This window comes from Hemicordylus capensis, chromosome 4 (assembly GCF_027244095.1).
Source record: "Hemicordylus capensis ecotype Gifberg chromosome 4, rHemCap1.1.pri, whole genome shotgun sequence".
Taxonomy (NCBI): Eukaryota; Metazoa; Chordata; class Lepidosauria; order Squamata; family Cordylidae; genus Hemicordylus; species Hemicordylus capensis.
Genome location: NC_069660.1, coordinates 304,860,329 through 304,876,595, shown reverse-complemented (window position 1 = coordinate 304,876,595; position 16,267 = coordinate 304,860,329). Strand labels below are relative to the sequence as shown.

The 16,267-nt window shown below is 50.3% G+C and overlaps 1 protein-coding gene across 5 annotated transcripts; it reads right to left on the bottom strand.

The window, feature by feature from the left end:
• Nucleotides 1-1,959: 1,959 nt before the first annotated feature.
• Nucleotides 1,960-10,155, bottom strand: MYC (MYC proto-oncogene, bHLH transcription factor). 5 transcript variants are annotated; one of them, XM_053248529.1, is made up of 3 exons: nt 9,788-10,155; nt 5,409-6,174; nt 1,960-3,176 (listed from the first exon to the last, which is right to left on the bottom strand). In XM_053248529.1, the coding sequence occupies exons 2-3, from the start codon at nt 6,151-6,153 to the stop codon at nt 2,605-2,607; spliced, it is 1,317 nt and encodes a 438-aa protein (XP_053104504.1). In that variant the 5' UTR covers nt 6,154-6,174; nt 9,788-10,155; the 3' UTR covers nt 1,960-2,604. The 5 variants fall into 5 exon arrangements, with proteins under 5 accessions (XP_053104504.1, XP_053104506.1, XP_053104503.1 ...); XM_053248531.1 differs by lacking the exon at nt 9,788-10,155 and adding an exon at nt 8,941-8,956; XM_053248528.1 differs by lacking the exon at nt 9,788-10,155 and adding an exon at nt 7,876-8,903.
• Between the last annotated feature and the right edge of the window lie 6,112 nt (nt 10,156-16,267).

Sequence of the window (16,267 nt, the reverse complement as noted above, 5' to 3'; positions counted from 1 at the left end):
CTTGCTACTGACTTCTCCATTGGTCCACCAAGCTCCGTATTGTCTATTCAGACAGGCAGCAGTCCTTCAGAGTTGAAGGTCAAGGGTTTTCCACAGCCCTACCTGGGACACCCGGGAGTCAACACTGACTGCCAGCACAATGAAGGCATAGGGCTACCGTCTAAGCCTGCAGACACAGGTGCCAGAACAGGTTTGCGTGGACAAGTCTATGCCAGTTTAAGAGCCGCCTGTCCTGTTGCATTTAAGCCAATTTTGATTTACTCTAGGCATGCATCTTATGAAAACTGAGCCAAATTAAGGATGCTGAAGTTTAGGGAAAGCCCAGAAAGCACTGACTGATCCCTACCTGAAATACTGCAGGCAGGTCAATTAATGTGTCATATCCAAGACAAGAGGGAGGCAAATGAAAACAGAAATCACTCAGTGCAATATTTGGGTGGCTGCATTTCCCCAGCAGCAATATCCACCACAGACCAATGCTTACCGCTGGGTGTCTGTTGTACTGCTTAAGACTACAAGTGCAGCCTACATACCAAAAATCCCCCCACAAAGAAAACTAGATGCCAAGGGAGAGGAGTTCTCTAGAACCTGATCTCCCAGCCAGATAGGCTCAATTTCTTTTGGGATGGAGGGACATTCAGTCACATGAGCAGCAACCTGCAGAAAGTGGTGGGGTCCCAACTCTAATTTGTAAGAATGTTATTCTTTTTCATAGCCCACACATCTGTGACAACTAGGGGTAAGAGCAGTGGTTCTTAATGTGGGATCCACAGATGTTGCTGAACTACAACCAGTGTTCGTGCTAACAGGGATTCCCAGATGTTGTTGACTACAACTCCCACAATCCCCAAGCAAAGGCCACACAGCTGGGGATTCTGGGAGTTGTAGTCAACATCTGGGAATCCATTAGAGTGAACAATGACTACAACTCCCAGCATCCCCAGACACAATTCATTGGGATGCTGGGAGTCTGCCAGTTCAGCAACATCTGTCAGACCCCATGTTAAACATCACTGGATAGATCTCTTTATTTCGGTCATTGACCAGCAATCACTGGATAGATTGCTGTACTGCACATTTCAGAATGCAACTCACAAGTATGAGATGACCAATGAACAAGTTTTTCGCCAAGGGGCAATTATGTATTAAGGGGCAATTAAGCTAGTTATTAGGAGAGCCACAGCTGTGTTTGGACCTCACTCGACCCTGAAACATGCTGTGTGGCCTTGTTTCAAATCAGGATCAGTAGCCTACCTCACAGAGGGGGTTTAATTAAATGAGAGAAATATTCTCAAAGGTAAGTTAGCTGCACTCCTCAGGGAGGTTCAACAAACTAAATCAAGGATGCAATCGAACACACTTCCTAGGGAGCAAATCCCATAGACCAGGGATTCTCAACGTTGGGTCCCCAGATATAATTGGACTTTAACGCCCATAATCCCCAACCAAAGGTCACTGCAACTGGGGATTATGGGAGTTGAAGTCCAATAACATCTGGGGACCCAACACTGAGAATCCCTGCCATAGACAGGGGTGTAGTGGAGGATAGACGCACAGGGACAGTGCGCTGTCTACTGGGGTGGGCATGGCCACGGGGGCTATTATGGAGAGCGCCTTCTGCACGTCTGAATCTGCAGCTACATCACTGCCTAGAGAGCTAAATGGTGCATACCCTACCACTGAGTTTATGGCCCCTTCAATAATGCACTGGCCATGCACTCTTTTAGGAACAGTTCCAACACAGTGGTAACTGATGGTAGTCAGATGGAGCTTGTTATTAACTTGCATAGAGCAGTATCTCTATAATAGATGCTGAAGCCCATGCTATGGTCACCAGGGATGTATGCGAATAAATCTGGCTGCAAATACAGACAGCCAAGATGTTGCCTTCAGGAACCATGAAGTTTAGACCAAGTACCTTTAAACACATGTAAAAAACAAACAACATGCAAGGCTAAGTTAATTACAATTTAGGGGAAATATTTTATTTATCTAGAAACACAAAATAAAGTAATTTATTTTAAAAAAGACCAAAAAAAGTATTTAAATAAAAAACGACCGGACGTTTGTGAAATGTTATGGCACGAAGTTCAAGACATTTATAAATCCAGTTGCCACAACCTCTATGCGCATTATTTGTTGCAGTTTTCTTTAAATTTTCTATAAAGATTTTAATAAAGATATTTACAAGTCATTGGGATATGTGTAAATATAGCTACAGCAGATGCAAAGACAACTTTTTTCTGATCACCTTAAAAAAAATATGTTTTAAATAAAATAAAATAAAAAAAATTAGGAGGGGGGTGGGGAAGAGTTCATCCCCAAGCATGAAGAGATGTCTGCCCAAAGTTTTTTTTTTTTTTTTTTGCAGGTTTGAGGTTCTGGCCTGTCTTGCGCTTATGCCAAGGTCAAGCCAAGGTTGTGTAGTTGTCTAGCATGCAATTGCAAAAGTTCCGTTTCACAAACTAGTTGAGTCCATCAGTACATTTACTTTAGAAGCACTGAACTTGTCCTAATTTGCACCCAGCTGGCAGTAGCCCCACAGTCTTTTTTTATGCCCGCCCCCCGCAATGGTTCATGGGTGCGCGCTCTCTCTCTCTCTTTTTAAACAGAAGAGTTCCTTAGCTGCTGAAGTTTGCTTTTCAACTGTTCCCGCCTCCTCCTCAGCTGCTCCTTTTCCGCTATCAGTCTGTGTTCATCCGACTGGATCGACAGGACGTATTCCGTAGCCTTCTTGAGGATGACGACTTTGGGGGCTTTTTCGTTGTTGGCGACTTCTGGGATCTGGTCGCGCAGCGCAAAGAAGCTCAGCTTGAGCTCGTTCCGCCTCTGGCGCTCCAGGACGTTGTGTGTTCGCCGCTTGTCATTCTCCTCGGAGTCTGACGTGCGCGGGCTTGAACATTTGCGGTTGTTACTGATCTGTTTGAGGACTCTGGCACTGTCCAACTTTAACCTTTTAGCTGAGGAGTGCTCAACTCTGGTTGAGGGAGGAGCAGCGTAATTGTGCTGGTGGATCGGGACGTGGCAGCGCTTGAGAACCAGCGGACTGTGTGGGGGCCTACCGTGGCCCCCTGACGAGTGAGAGCCGGACTCCGATTTCTTGACTCCAGGGTGCCTTTTTTCTACAGTGACAACATCGATTTCTTCCTCTTCTTCTTCCTGCTCCTCTTCCTCTTCTGCAAGAAATAAAACAGACACGTTTAGAAAGGGTACTCTGGCCACCCCCCAAACAACAGTTTCATAAATAAATAAATAAATAAATAAATGTATGTTTTCAAGCAGACGGTTATTTACTGTTATACGGAGAGACATGCGCTGCCCTTAAGCCAAATGGAAAAATATTGTGTAATTTCTAAAAAGCTGAACTTCTGGAGAAGGGAGGCTACAACTTGTTATGCAACAGGAGGGCTGTTAAGAATACTCTCGGCACATTTCTGCTGGGGATGACTCCTCAAAGGGCTGTTAACTGAACTGAATCCTGGCTTCCAAATCTTAAGATGTCGAAATTGCAGGATTGCATAACAGTTAACAGCAGCCTACCAAAGATAGCAGGCAAAGCCATAGGCTGATTCACAGCCACAGCCCTGATCCTGTCTCCCTCCGCTCTTGCCTCAGTAACTACCATGTGTGAACGGAATGATCACCAGTGCGGCTGGCAGCAATTCCTACCAGTGTCAATGCCCATCCGAATTGCTGCTCGCTGAACCTGGAATGGCTCCGTTCACACACTCCATACCTATGAGAACCTTAGGACTGCTTGTGTGGGAGCACTGTGGGAATTAGCCCAAAAGCTCAAGGCGCTAGCATTGCAGGAGCCACACCCAGCAGCTTACATAACACACACCAGTTTAAGAACACCTTTAGAAGTTTTTCCTCCATCAGTAGATGGAAGAGGAGTCACTCACCTCCTATTAAAAATTCCCAGCAGCTCTTTCACCACACAGATTGATTGCTCTGAAAGATAGTCATGCAGACCTGTGGGAAGCTGCCATACACTCTCCCCTCGAGGCAGCCAGAGAAAGTGTCTTAAAAATAGACCTTCTCTTAAGCTCTCTTTTCATCCACCTTCCCCTGAAGCTATACTACCGCTTTCCCAAGACAGACTTGATTAAAGGACAGTCAGCTGGTTTAAACTTCCCGCTCCTCCAGAGACCTCCTGTGACCCGTTATGTAATTTAAGCAGCACCACCACCTCCTCCCTCTTTTTCCAGGCTACTTTTTCCAGGAAATGTAATTCATGGTAAGACCGACCATGTGTGTCGCTAACGTGGCATTAAAAGGAAAAAACATATATATATAGAAGAGCTCATCCTAACAAGGGGGAGGTGCTGAGGGACTGAAATATTTGGGGCTGTGGTGGTGATGGTGGGGAGAAGACACGTCCCTAGATGTTCAAACCAGCCAGCATGTGGCGTAATGAAAGATGAGACATTCCACTAGGATTTAGTTAGTTATTTCAAAGGGTTGCACAAACATTGACACAGGACTCAATGTGGCCAAAACTTGGGACACCTTTAGGTTGCATTTTGCTTTCCCTGGTCTGTCAATGTCCTGATGCACCACATTGATAAGTGAGCCCTCAGTGATACCCAAACATCTGCAGAAGAGGGCAGGGGGAGGTTAAATATCAGTTCTCGGATCAAACTCAGTAGAGACTGCCTTTTAAAGGGAATGGCACGGCGCCCACAGGAAAACTAGAGTTCCACACCCCAGTTTGCCCCTCCCCCTCAAAATGTATAGGGCACTCGAGACTTACTGGGATGCCTCTGGAAAAATGTCACACTCAGCCTCGGTGTTCCTATCTGTAGAATGGGAACAATATTCCCCCCCCCGACTTTGGAAGACCGAGGCAGTGAATGGAATTTTTAAAAATGCACCCCAGACTGGGCAGGTGGTAGCAGAATTTGAGGCAGAAGGGCCATTCTCTTTGGGGCAGACAATTCCTTGGCAACTTCAGAACTCTTTCCCAACTGTTCCAGCTGTGGCAGGGGGAAAGCATCCAACCATGAGTTATATTTGGTCCCCAGTACAAGGCATTATCACCCCAGATCTTTCCTCGCATACTCAGCCTACATGCAAGGAAAGAACCCTTTGAATGCTTCAAACCAATCAAGATCAAACATCCAGCATTTCAGGTTTGACAGCTTCCTAACCTGCTTCACACACATTTCCAAGCACCATGGCCCGGCACAGAGTGTTCTTTCTCGCCCAGCTCTGTCCACTGCACTTGTGCTGTAATCAGGTCTCCGGCCTGCCCAGCACCCTTTCCTTGGCAGTATGTCTCAGGGAGGGGCTTGGGCAGCCCGGAACCCCACGCCTTCCTCCCCTCCATGGGGGCCAGCAGCGCCACCGCCGCGAGCCTGTAGAAAGGGGCCACGCAGGCCCAGGAGAAGCCGCCCCTTACTCACCCGAGTCGCTGCTGGTGGTGGGCGGTGTGTCCTCCCCGAGCAAGGAAGCGGGGCTGGCCTCCGGAGAGGCGACCTCGGCGGCTTTCGGCGGCTTCTCGCTCAGCGGGTAGGGGAAGACGACGGACGGGTCGATGCACTCGGCCGCGGCGGCGCTCAGGTCCTGCAAGTAGGCGCTACTGGGCGACGAGGAGGTGGAGGAGGAGGAGGAGGAGGCGGCGGCGCCAGCGGCCACGGCAGCTGCTGAGGCGGGCGTCTGCGGCGGCGAGGACTGGAGGCTGCTGCTGCTGCTGCGGGCGGAGGCAGCCGCGCCAGCGCCCTCCCGTCGGGCCGCCTGGTAGGAGGCGAGCTTCTCGGAGACCACCTTCTGGAGCTTGGCGGCGGCCGAGCCCCCGCTCCACATGCAGTCCTGGATGATGATGGACTTGACGAAGGCCTCGTCGTCCGGGTCGCAGATGAAGCTCTGGCTGACCACGTCGCTGCCCAGCAGCTCGGTCACCATCTCCAGCTGGTCGGCGCCCGACGGGAAGCAGCTGGAGCGGCGGCTGGGCGAGAGGGGCGGCGTGGGCAGCAGCTCGAACTTCTTCCAGATGTCCTCCGACGGGGCGGGCGGCTGCAGCTCGCAGCCCCGCTGCTGCCCGGTGAAGTAGAAGTTCTCCTCCTCGTCCTCGTAGTAGAAATAGGGCTGGACTGAGTCGTAGTCGTAGTCGTAAGTCCGGCTGTGGAAGCTCGGGACCGTCAGAGGCATCGTGGCGGCGGCGGCGGGTGCCTGAAGGGCCGACGGAAGAGGAGAGACCCTGGTTAGATGTGTGGAAGAGCGGCTCTGCACAAGCCCACCTCACCTCCGCGGGCGCCTGTCTCAGCCTCCCGCCAGAGCGACGCCCCCGAAGCCTACGCTGCAGAGCGGATCCGAGTCTGAAGCCGGAGTAACTACTCCCGTTCTGTGGGCGGACTCGCTAAGGCGGGGGAGAGTCTAGGGCTTACTAGCTGGCATGCACTGAGGACGTGAGGGAAGTCTGAAGGCGGAGAGTAACTAATCCGCACTAAGTCATGTTGGACCACGTCCCTTGGCAAGAGCCGAGTCGGAAGAGCAAGCCAGAGACCTAAAAGGGGTCGCACCACCGGGCTTCAGAGACACTGGGCGGCACAAACTTCTCCAGGTGCTCAATTAAGTGCAACACGCCCCCTTCCCACACTGCAACTCCGAAGCATTTTTACTACGGAGTAGGTCCGTGAGCACGCACCGGATCGGGCAGTTCAGTCCCCCTCTAGGTCACTAAGCCGCTTCCAGAGTGTGCAGCGAGATCCTGCCCCGCTGCCTCCCCCTACTGCACTTACAGCCCAACCCAAATCCACCGCCCGCCTTTCAGAATTAGGCGACCACCCAGCTCCGCCTGTGTGCGCGCCCCGCGGTCCCCCCACCCAAGCATTTACCGGCGGAGCTCAGACAGCCCTGAACCCAATTAGTATCCGAGGTAAGCCATTACGACACAGCTCTAAGCTGCACTTCGCAAAGTGGATACAAACACCAAGCGCTGCTCCCCCACCACAAATATATATATTATTTATATATATATATGTGGGAACCGCTGTAAAAACTCGGCCCGCTGCGATAAAGCGGAGGCTGCTTCATGCCCCGGCTCATGTTTTCAAATCGATACCGGGATCTGAACTAGCAATACCCCGGGAACCACCTTAAAAATGGAGGGTGAAGCTCCAGCTACGCCTCCCCCCCGCAGGCTCCCCGGGATTCACTCCCATCCGCCGCCCCCGCAGCCCTCCGGGTCTCAGCCTCCCCACCCCTCTGGATCGTACGTAGCCGCACCGAGGTAATAGCTCTGCTCTTGCACTCCCTAACCGGACTCTGGGACCCGGGGACGGGCACCACCCACCCAGCGCCCTGCCGCCAAGGGGTCTACGACCCTGAACGAGCCATTCCCCGTCTTGCCGGCGCTCCAAAGACTTCCCCTCCAAAACCCCCGTCTCTCCGCGCGAAACCGATTCGGATCAGTCACTCGGCTATGAAAGAACCGCGCAGAATAAACCAAGCCCCGCTCCGCAGCTTGCATCGGGGAGGGGGAGAAATGCAGCGCGACGCCCCCCAACTTCCCTATATTTGCGCCACAAGGACGACACCAAGCTCGCAGCTGCCGTTCGCAAGGCGAGAAATTTAAAGCTCCGGCACAGACAACCAGGAGACTACATCCAAGTGGCCGCCGCGCACAGCCGAGCTCTACGAAGCGGGGAGGGGGCCAGACAAAAAGGAAAGCAGAGTTAACCCCTTCTCAGCCCCCTGGCAGCGCTCGCTCCGGAGCCGGCCGTCGTTCCCGTCGCGCTACTCTTTCTAGGACACGCTGGAGAAAGCCTCGGTCGCGAGGAGGAAGCGCGACCCATTCAGCTGTCCCGCGTCTCCAAAGCAATCCGTCCAACCAGAAAAACCCCTCGGAGAAAGAGAGAGGCAGGAACTTACCGGCTCCTCCCGGGTCCCGGCTACGAAATACAGAGTGTCGGTTCTCAAGAGGCGTGCAAGAAAGGCGAGCGAGCCAGAAAAATCCCACCAAAAATCGCCACCAGGGAAAACGGCGCGGTCCCTCCTGGCGGGTGTTTGGCTTGGCAAGTCCTTGTAAGCAAGGCGATATTATAAGTCCCCCGTTTTTGGCGTCCCGGTGCAGTCGGATCTGGGGGGTTTCTAGGCTCTTTTCTCTCCTTTGAGGGGCGCCGGGTGGGCAGGGAAGATCGGGGGATATGTGTGTGTGTATTTTTTTTTTCCTCCCCTCCCTGCAAAGGCGGTGGTGGCGGCGGCGGCGGCGGCGGCGAAGGTGGCACCTACCCAAGCGCCAGACCCCCGCCCCTTGCGTCGGCTCTGAAGCAAAGTCTAGTGATGAGTTAGGCGCGTTAGCTCCTTTTATAGACTGCTGTAAGACTGACTCCACCTCCCCGCCTCCTTTTCCCGCCAACAGACGCCAAGCCTCTTTGCACAACGGCTGTCTCTGGAGTGATAGTCGGAGGGAAGGAAAGGGGAAAAAAAAGAGGACAGAAAAGCAAAAGCAAGGAAGGGGGTCGTACAAACGGCACCCTCCTCCCGACACACACATACACACACCGCGCGCCCTGGAGTCGGCAAGAAGCAGCGGGCGCGGCTCTCTGCTCTTGCAGGCTGAAATGGGGGCTGCTGGAAGAGAGGGCGCTTGCAAGGCAGGGGGAGAGAGAGAGAGAGAGCGGGGTGGGGTGGGGGAGCCTTCGAGGGGCGGCTCCGCAGCAGGGGCTGGTTTAGGGCGCGCCCTAGCAGGGAGGCTCTCTGCAGCAGCAGCAGTGCGTTAGGATGAGGAGGGGCGGCGGCGGCAGCGGCAGCGGCTGGAGGAGCTGCAAGGTTTAATTCCCCGTGACAGCCCTTTTACTACACAGAAGCGCAAGCGCGCCATCGAGTACCGGCGGAAGTAAACATAGTAAAGAAAAATACGAGCGGAACGCCTATGCCCGCCGCTGCCGTGCCTAGCGCGCGCTTTTCCCACTCACGCACGCCTCGGCTACTCACTCACGCCCCTGCCTGCTTCCTTGGGGGGAGTAAACCTTCTTGGCCGCTCTGCGTGGCACCGCTGTTAGCGGGCTGGCTGCGGGAACGCCTCCGCCCCTCTCTCGCCCTGAGTAGTTTGCTCCCAGGCCAATCTGCAAGTAGCTTTCCTTGCAGCCCTATCCTATGCATAGGTACAACTCGGAAGTAAGCCCTATTGCTCTGCCTGGGACTTGCTCTCCCTCGTGTAAGCGCGCGGAGAGGATCGCAGCCTTGCCGCCCGAGCTCTCTGCTTAGCTTCTCGGGAGCAAGTCTCCATGAGTTCCAAGGGGCTTACTCCCGAGTAAGTATTTTTCGGGCAAAGGAATGGGGTGCCTGGGATTAGGATAAAACTCTTGTTCCACACCACGGGCAGAAACGGAGGTGGTGGTGGTGGTGGGTGTTCTGTAAACCGCTCCCAGAGCTTTGTCTGAAGAGCGGCTGCTACATTTCCCCGAAGAATAAAGATTAAATGGAGTTGGGCTGCGCGGCCCCGATCCCGTGTATCCTTACTCGGAAGTAAACCCCACCGAGTTCAACAGGTCTGGCTCCCAAGTAAACCAGCGTGCGCGGGATTGAAGCCTTAATCCGGTTAGGTAGAAGGACTAGAAGTGTCTTAACAGGAGATTGCAGCTGTAGGCACCTGCTTAAGCGGACAGTGGATTGCACTCTGCAAAAAGCTCGCAGGGCGCTAAGCGATCCACAGTCCTCTGCGCGTTTCGCCAGGTGAGGTAATAAAGTGTCTCTAAACGGGGGAATCTTTCATCCGGAGGCCACCTGGGGCACTTCCTAGGACTGCCAAAAAAGAGAGGTTATTGGGTTCAAAGCTTACCTATAGACGCAACTATGTCTAAAGTCTTTCCCGGGAGGAGTAATCGAGTCTCTTCTCTCCTGCGGTCCTGAAATTTCCCTGGAGCCAGTGCGGCTGACTTTCTAGCACAACTATTTAAGATAGGAGGAATTTCTTCCTGTCCCTCATTGGGGGGGGGGGTCGGGGGTCCCGGAAGTCTCGCCCCCACCCCCGCCCCGTCTTCAAGTGGAGACAGCTCAGTGTGTCACCTAGTTAAAAAAAAAATGACAGCCCATTCAGCTTTTGAGGGGTGCAGGCTGCGATCACACCCCGGGCTGAGTATGCACACGACCCCCAACAATCCAGAACCGAGGATTACTGTTTACACCGGAGCTTTCAGTTCTCCCGAGATGCCCGGTCTGTAGCTGATTCCTGTTATTTAAATAGAGGGAGCTGCGTTTAAATCGATTCAGGGTAGCTCCACTGAGTTTGGTGGAGGAGCGTGTGTGACAAATTGGTTACATCTAAGGATTTCCACTTTAATTGGGTCACGGACTGACTTAATCCGAAGCCAAGCGAGGATGTGGGTTTATTGACCTGATTAAACCGGTTCAGAGCCGGTAGTCTGTTTAAATGCAAACGCTCTGTGCTGTAGATGGATCATGCTTTCGAAGTGAGGTCAGCGAGCATGTTAGACTGGGCAACCGTGGCGCAGAGCCTCAAAGCGGCTATTCGGTTTACAGTAAATCGGTTGAAAGACGACGACAGCAATACACCAGCCCGGTATTCAGTTATGTCCCCCTCCCCAACTCCTTCAGCTGGTTAGAGGTATATCAGCTGCCAGTCCTTTTAAAATGCTAATTATGATTACATCAACACCAGGTCAAGCCCATTCAGTAGGAGAAAATTCATTACACAGGGGTTTGGGGCGGCGACGGAGTGTCAAGATGCAATCATGATTAGCAGAGCGGTTGCGGATGCAATCCTCAATGAGCTTCCCTAGGAGTAAGTCCTGTTGAAATTAGCATGTGTTCTATCCAGGAAAAATGCATAGGATAAGGCTGGGCTAAACAGGTTACTGTTTTATATAGGTTTTTAAACTTTTAAATAGGAATTTTTTAAAAATATTTAATATTTGCCCTTTTGAGTTCTATTTAAGTTGTGCAATGTTTTAACTATACTTTAAACCGCTTTGGGATTATGGTGATGAAAAGCGGCATAGAGATGGAACAATACGTAAAATAAACATATCCCCCGCTTCTCGAAGAGAACCCGTTTCCCTCAAGCATAGCCCCATTTCTCTCCTGAAAACATAGGGACTAGAATCCTGGTTTCAAAGCAGCGATTCCAAGACTTTGCTATTGGAATCTGTTCTAATTCTTTTTATACCAGTACTGTTGCAAGCGAGCCGCACAACCTGAAGGATGCCGGCTTGTTTGGACGAAGGGCACATCCTAAAGAGGACAAAACACTTGTTGCCCGAGCACACACAAAAATTCTAACTCTCGGTTCCCGGCTGCGCTGCTCTTTCCAGCGGTAAAGTACTTCTTTTCAGAAGTAAAGTAATCGCGCCCTCTAGTGGCCAAGTCGGCAGAGAAGGGGTGGAGTCGAGGGGAAAGTAGATGACTCGCCCCATCTGTCCAGATTTCCCGATAAGAAGGGCAGGCTCCTTATGACTGCTCGACCTCGCTCTTTTTAGTCCTTCCAACCGCAGAGGAAAGTTGCTTTATTGAGTCAGAGTGGTTTAAACAACCCGTTTCCTCTCTGCTTTCTTTCCCTGCATTCTCTTAACTGGTGCCTCCATTTGTCCCTCCTCTGTCAACTGACCGAATTGAAACAAAAAATGCACTCTGTCTTTTGTGTTTTTCAGTTTGTCTAATCTGGCAATCGGCAGGTGAAACATTTCACAGCATAGAGCATAGCCACTCACTCTGTTGAAACCACAGGAACAGGGAAGGGAAGGGAAAGTTGGCAACCATGCCCCGTAGGTAGGTTCTTTCTTTCTTTGGTGGTTCTGCTGCAAATGGTAGCTTGAAATGTAGAAATGAACCAGAGGGAACTTTATTTACAATCTAATTTGATGGGATGGTGCTGTAGCTCAGTGGGAGAGTATCTGCTTTGCATGCAGAAGGTCGCCAGTTCAATCCCTGGCAGCATCTCCAGGTAGGGCAAGGAAAGACTACTGCTTGAAACTTGGGAAAGCTTCTGTGAGCACTGTAAGACATTCCCCTCAGGGGATGATGGAGCCGCTCTGGGAAGGGCATCTAGGTTCCCAGTTCCCTCCCTGGCAGCATCTCCAAGACAGGGCTGAGAGAGACTCCTGCCTGCAACCTTGGAGAAGCTGCTGCCAGTCTGGATAGACAATACTGAGCTAGATGGACCAATGGTCTGACTCAGTATATGGCAGCTTCCTATGTTCCAATTAGTGTAGTCCAGGGCTGCACAACTTTGGGCCTCCAGCTCTTGTTAGACCACAGCTCCCATAATCCCTGCCTATTGGCCACTATGGCTGGAGATGATGGGAGTTGTAGTCCAACAACAGCTGGAGGCCCAAAATGGGGCAGCCTTGGTGTAGAGCAGGGTTTCTTAATCTTGGGCCCCCAGATGGTGTTGGACTACAACTCCCATCATCCCCAGACATGGCCTTTGTGGCTGAGGATGATGGGAGTTGTAGTCCAACACATCTGGGTGCCCAAGGTTAAGAAACACTGGTGTAGAGCAGTGTTTCCCAAACTGGGAGCCTCCAGATGTTGCTGAACTACAACTCCCATCAGCCCCAGCTACAGTTTATTATGGCTGAGGATGATGGAAGTTGTCATTCAACAACATCTGGAGGCACCCAGTTTGGGAGCCACTGTGGTAGAGGATACTGAGCTAGATGGACGAGAGGTTTGACTCAATATAAGGCAGTTTCCTATGGCTTAAAAAGGGGTCAGGTGGGGGTTGACAAACTCATGAAGGACAGAGCTATCTGCAGATGATTATCGGGTTTAATGGAGACTCCTGTTCAGAGGCAGTATACTTCTGAATACTAACGTGCTGGGCAATAACCAGAAAACATAATGTCTCCATGCCCTGTTTCTCCAGAAGCATCTAGATAGCCACTGTTGGAATGTTGCGGGATACTGCCCCATCCTTGATCAGCATGGCCCTCCTTGTGCTAGGTTTCCATTGAAAGACAGCAGCAGAACCAATAAAAGAAGTTGGCAATCCTATGCATATTTATTCCAAAAGGCATTCCATCAATTTCAATGGCAAATGATCCCAAATAAGTGTACATAGTATTGCATATTATTTTTGCATATTTGTATTCATACTATAGCCCATCTTACTGTCCCGATGGGACCTTCAGGTCAGCTTGCACAGTAACATCAGATTTGGTGCATTAATTTTAAAATAATCTCATAACACTGACATGTAGGCATCACAACTTGGATAGAAACAGGAGCAGGTTCACCCAGAGCAGGTCTTGAAAGTTTTTAAAATTGAACAAAAGTTTGGGGTAGTGTACCAATTTGATTAATAAATAAATAATACAAAGAAAAAACTTTCACAACAATGGTTAAAAAATATCTTGCATTTTCTTTTAGGGGTGTGCATGGAACCGGCTGGTCTGGTTTGGTTTGAGGCTGAACCAGACCCGAACTGGACCGGGCCAGTTCGGTCCGGCACCTCCTCGAACCACCACCAGTCCGGTCGGGTTCGCAGACCTTTTACTTTTTTTTAAAAAAAATGGCCATATGTGGTCATGCCCAGGTCACGCAGAGGCCCATGGTGCAGGTGTGGCGGCCTCCAAAATGGCCGCTGTGGCCATTGGGGGGGGGAAACCAGATGAATGTGGCTGTTTTTGAAGGATGGAAGGTTGGTGGGGGGAGGGGGAATCTCTGAGGACCCCCACTGTCTCAGAGAAGCCCCCCAGAGGGGTTAAGGTTTTAAAAAAATAAAATAAAATAAAATTCCCCTCCCGGTAAAAGGTCCAAAACCCCACCTGGGGGTGGGTGGGTCCAGGGTCAAGCTGAACCAAAGGTGGTTCGGCTCGACCCTGAGCCTTCGAACAGAACTGGTTCAGTTCCGAACCTGCTCACATATCCCTGTTTCCTTTTTGTTTTGCAATTGCCAGTTTGAGTCCACAGAGCAGTGTTGCCAACTCCCTCCCCCCAACAGAGCTCCTGTGCCATAGCCTAACTGGTAGAGCATCTGCTTTGCACACAGAAGGACCCAGGTTCAATCCCTGGCATCTCTTCTTCTTCTTCTTCTTCTTCTTCTTCTTCTTCTTCTTCTTCTTCTTCTTCTTCTTATTATTATTATTATTATTATTATTATTATTATTATTACATTTTATATCCCACTCTTCCTTCAAGGAGCCCAGAGCGGTGTACTACATACTTAAGTTTCTCCTCACAACAATCCTGTGAAGTAGGTTAGACTGAGAGAGGAGTGCCCGGGAAAGACTCCTGCCTGAAACCTTGGAGAGCTGCTGCCAGTCAGTGTAGTTAATATTGAACTAGATGGACTAATGGTCTGACTCGGTCTATGGCAGCTTCCTATGATCCTAGCTGATATGCAGAAATGGAAGAGGTAAAACCTTCTCCATCATTTTGTCTTCATGCCAGAAAACTCTTCATCTACTCAATTTCCGTCTGCCAAGAAGCACACAATCCCTACAAGGAAAAATCCCAAGAAGCTGGCAAGGATACTTCAAAATCACTCTTCTCCTGTGGAATTGATGATGCAGATTCCCTCCATTTCCTTGCAGTTTTCCTCAAGGGTTCAAAGTAGATTGCAGTTTAAAGCTTACACCTTCTCACCCATGTCTTGGCCTGCAGGGTGCCTGAGCCTTTAATAGCTGCCAGACAGGCAGAAATTCCACAGATGATACACCCTACCCCACATTAGTTTTCCATGCTGCTGAAAGCTGTGTCTGTTGAAGTGCTGCCTGCTCCACAACCCTGCTAAAGTCTCAGGAATCTTGATAGAAGGAAACATACAACTGGAAGTATGTGTCGGACATAGTAACATAATTTATTCTCCTCTATGATCACTACAAAAAAATGCATGCAATAGATAGGTTTAGACCAGCGGTTCCCAACCAGGGCTCCTCCAGATGTTGCTGAACTACAACTCCCATCATCCACAGTTACAATTTGTTGTGGCTGGGGATGCTGGGAGTCGTTCAGCAACATCTGGAGGAGCCCTGGTTGGGAACCATTGGCTGAGTGATAGCGATGTACTTAAGTCCAACCTGTGACCTTGACCGGCGGACTGCTTCCAGGAGGATGGCTGTGCTTGTCTTTCACAGTGATCGCCACAAAAGTCTTGAGGCCCATGAATGCCTTTACACTGAGGTTCTCGACTCTGGGCCCCAAGAAGCTGTTGGACTATGACTCCCATAATTCCTAGCCACTATGGGGCCAGGGAATTTATAGTCCGACAACATCTGGCGACCCAAGGCTGGGAATCTCTGATTGAAACAGCACATTGTGAAGGGGAAGATCAATGGACTTCTCTTTACTAGTAATATTTATTTATTTATTTATTTATTTATTTATTTATTTATTTATTTATTTTATTAAAACATTTTTATACCGCCCAAAACTTACGTCTCTGGGCGGTTTACAACAAAATTAAAACAAAGTAAAACATTCGTTAAGACAAAAATGGGGAGGGGACACACACACACATTACAGCAATTTAAAAATTTTAAAATAATATTTTAAAACAGCATTAAAACCATTAAAACCACATTAATTAAAAGCCTGGGTGAAGAAATGTGTTTTTAAAGACTTTCTAAAAGCTGTCAGAGATGGGGAGGCTCTTATTTCACTAGGGAGTGCATTCCAAAGCCTCAGGGCAGCAGCAGAGAAGGCCTGTCCCTGAGTGGCCACCAGACGAGCTGGTGGCAGCTGTAGACGGACCTCTCCAGCAGATCTCAGTGGGCGGTGGGGTTCATGCAGAAGAAGGCGTTCCCTTAAATACCCAGGGCCCAAACTGTTTAGGGCTTTATAGGTTATAACCAGCACCTTGTATTTTGCCCGGAAACATATCGGCAGCCAGTGTAGCTCCTTCAATACAGGAGTTATATGGTCTCTCCGAGATGACCTGGAGACCAACCTGACTGCCACATTCTGGACCAGCTGTAGTTTCCAGACTACATACAAGGGCAGCCCCACACAGAGCGCATTACAGTAATCCAGTCTGGAGGTTACCAGCAGATGTACCACTGTTTTGAGGTCATTCACCTCAAGAAACGTACGCAGCTGGCGTATCAGCCGAAGCTGATAGAAGGCACTTCTGGCCTTTATCCCTTTTATCCCTCATCCTGTTTATCCCTGTTATCCCTTTATCCCTGTTATCCCTCATCACCAACTCCAGGCAGGCATTTAGAGAGGTTATGCCTTCTCCCAATGATGCTGACATGGAGAAATAGATTTGGGTGTCATCAGCATACTGGTAGCACCCTCCACCAAATCTCCTGATGATCTCTCCCGGCGGTTTCATGTAGATATTAAACAACATCGGAGA

What these genes read in the sequence shown, in the direction of transcription:
- MYC (XM_053248527.1), bottom strand. Translation starts at nt 7,474, where the DNA reads ATGCAAGCTGCGGAGCGGGGCTTGGTTTATTCTGCGCGGTTCTTTCAT. An exon ending in CCTTGGCGGCAGGGCGCTGG is followed by an intron (nt 6,175 to 7,297) that starts GTGGGTGGTGCC and finishes TCGGCCCTTCAG; the next exon opens with GCACCCGCCGCCGCCGCCAC. An exon ending in CACCACCAGCAGCGACTCGG is followed by an intron (nt 3,177 to 5,408) that starts GTGAGTAAGGGG and finishes TATTTCTTGCAG; the next exon opens with AAGAGGAAGAGGAGCAGGAA.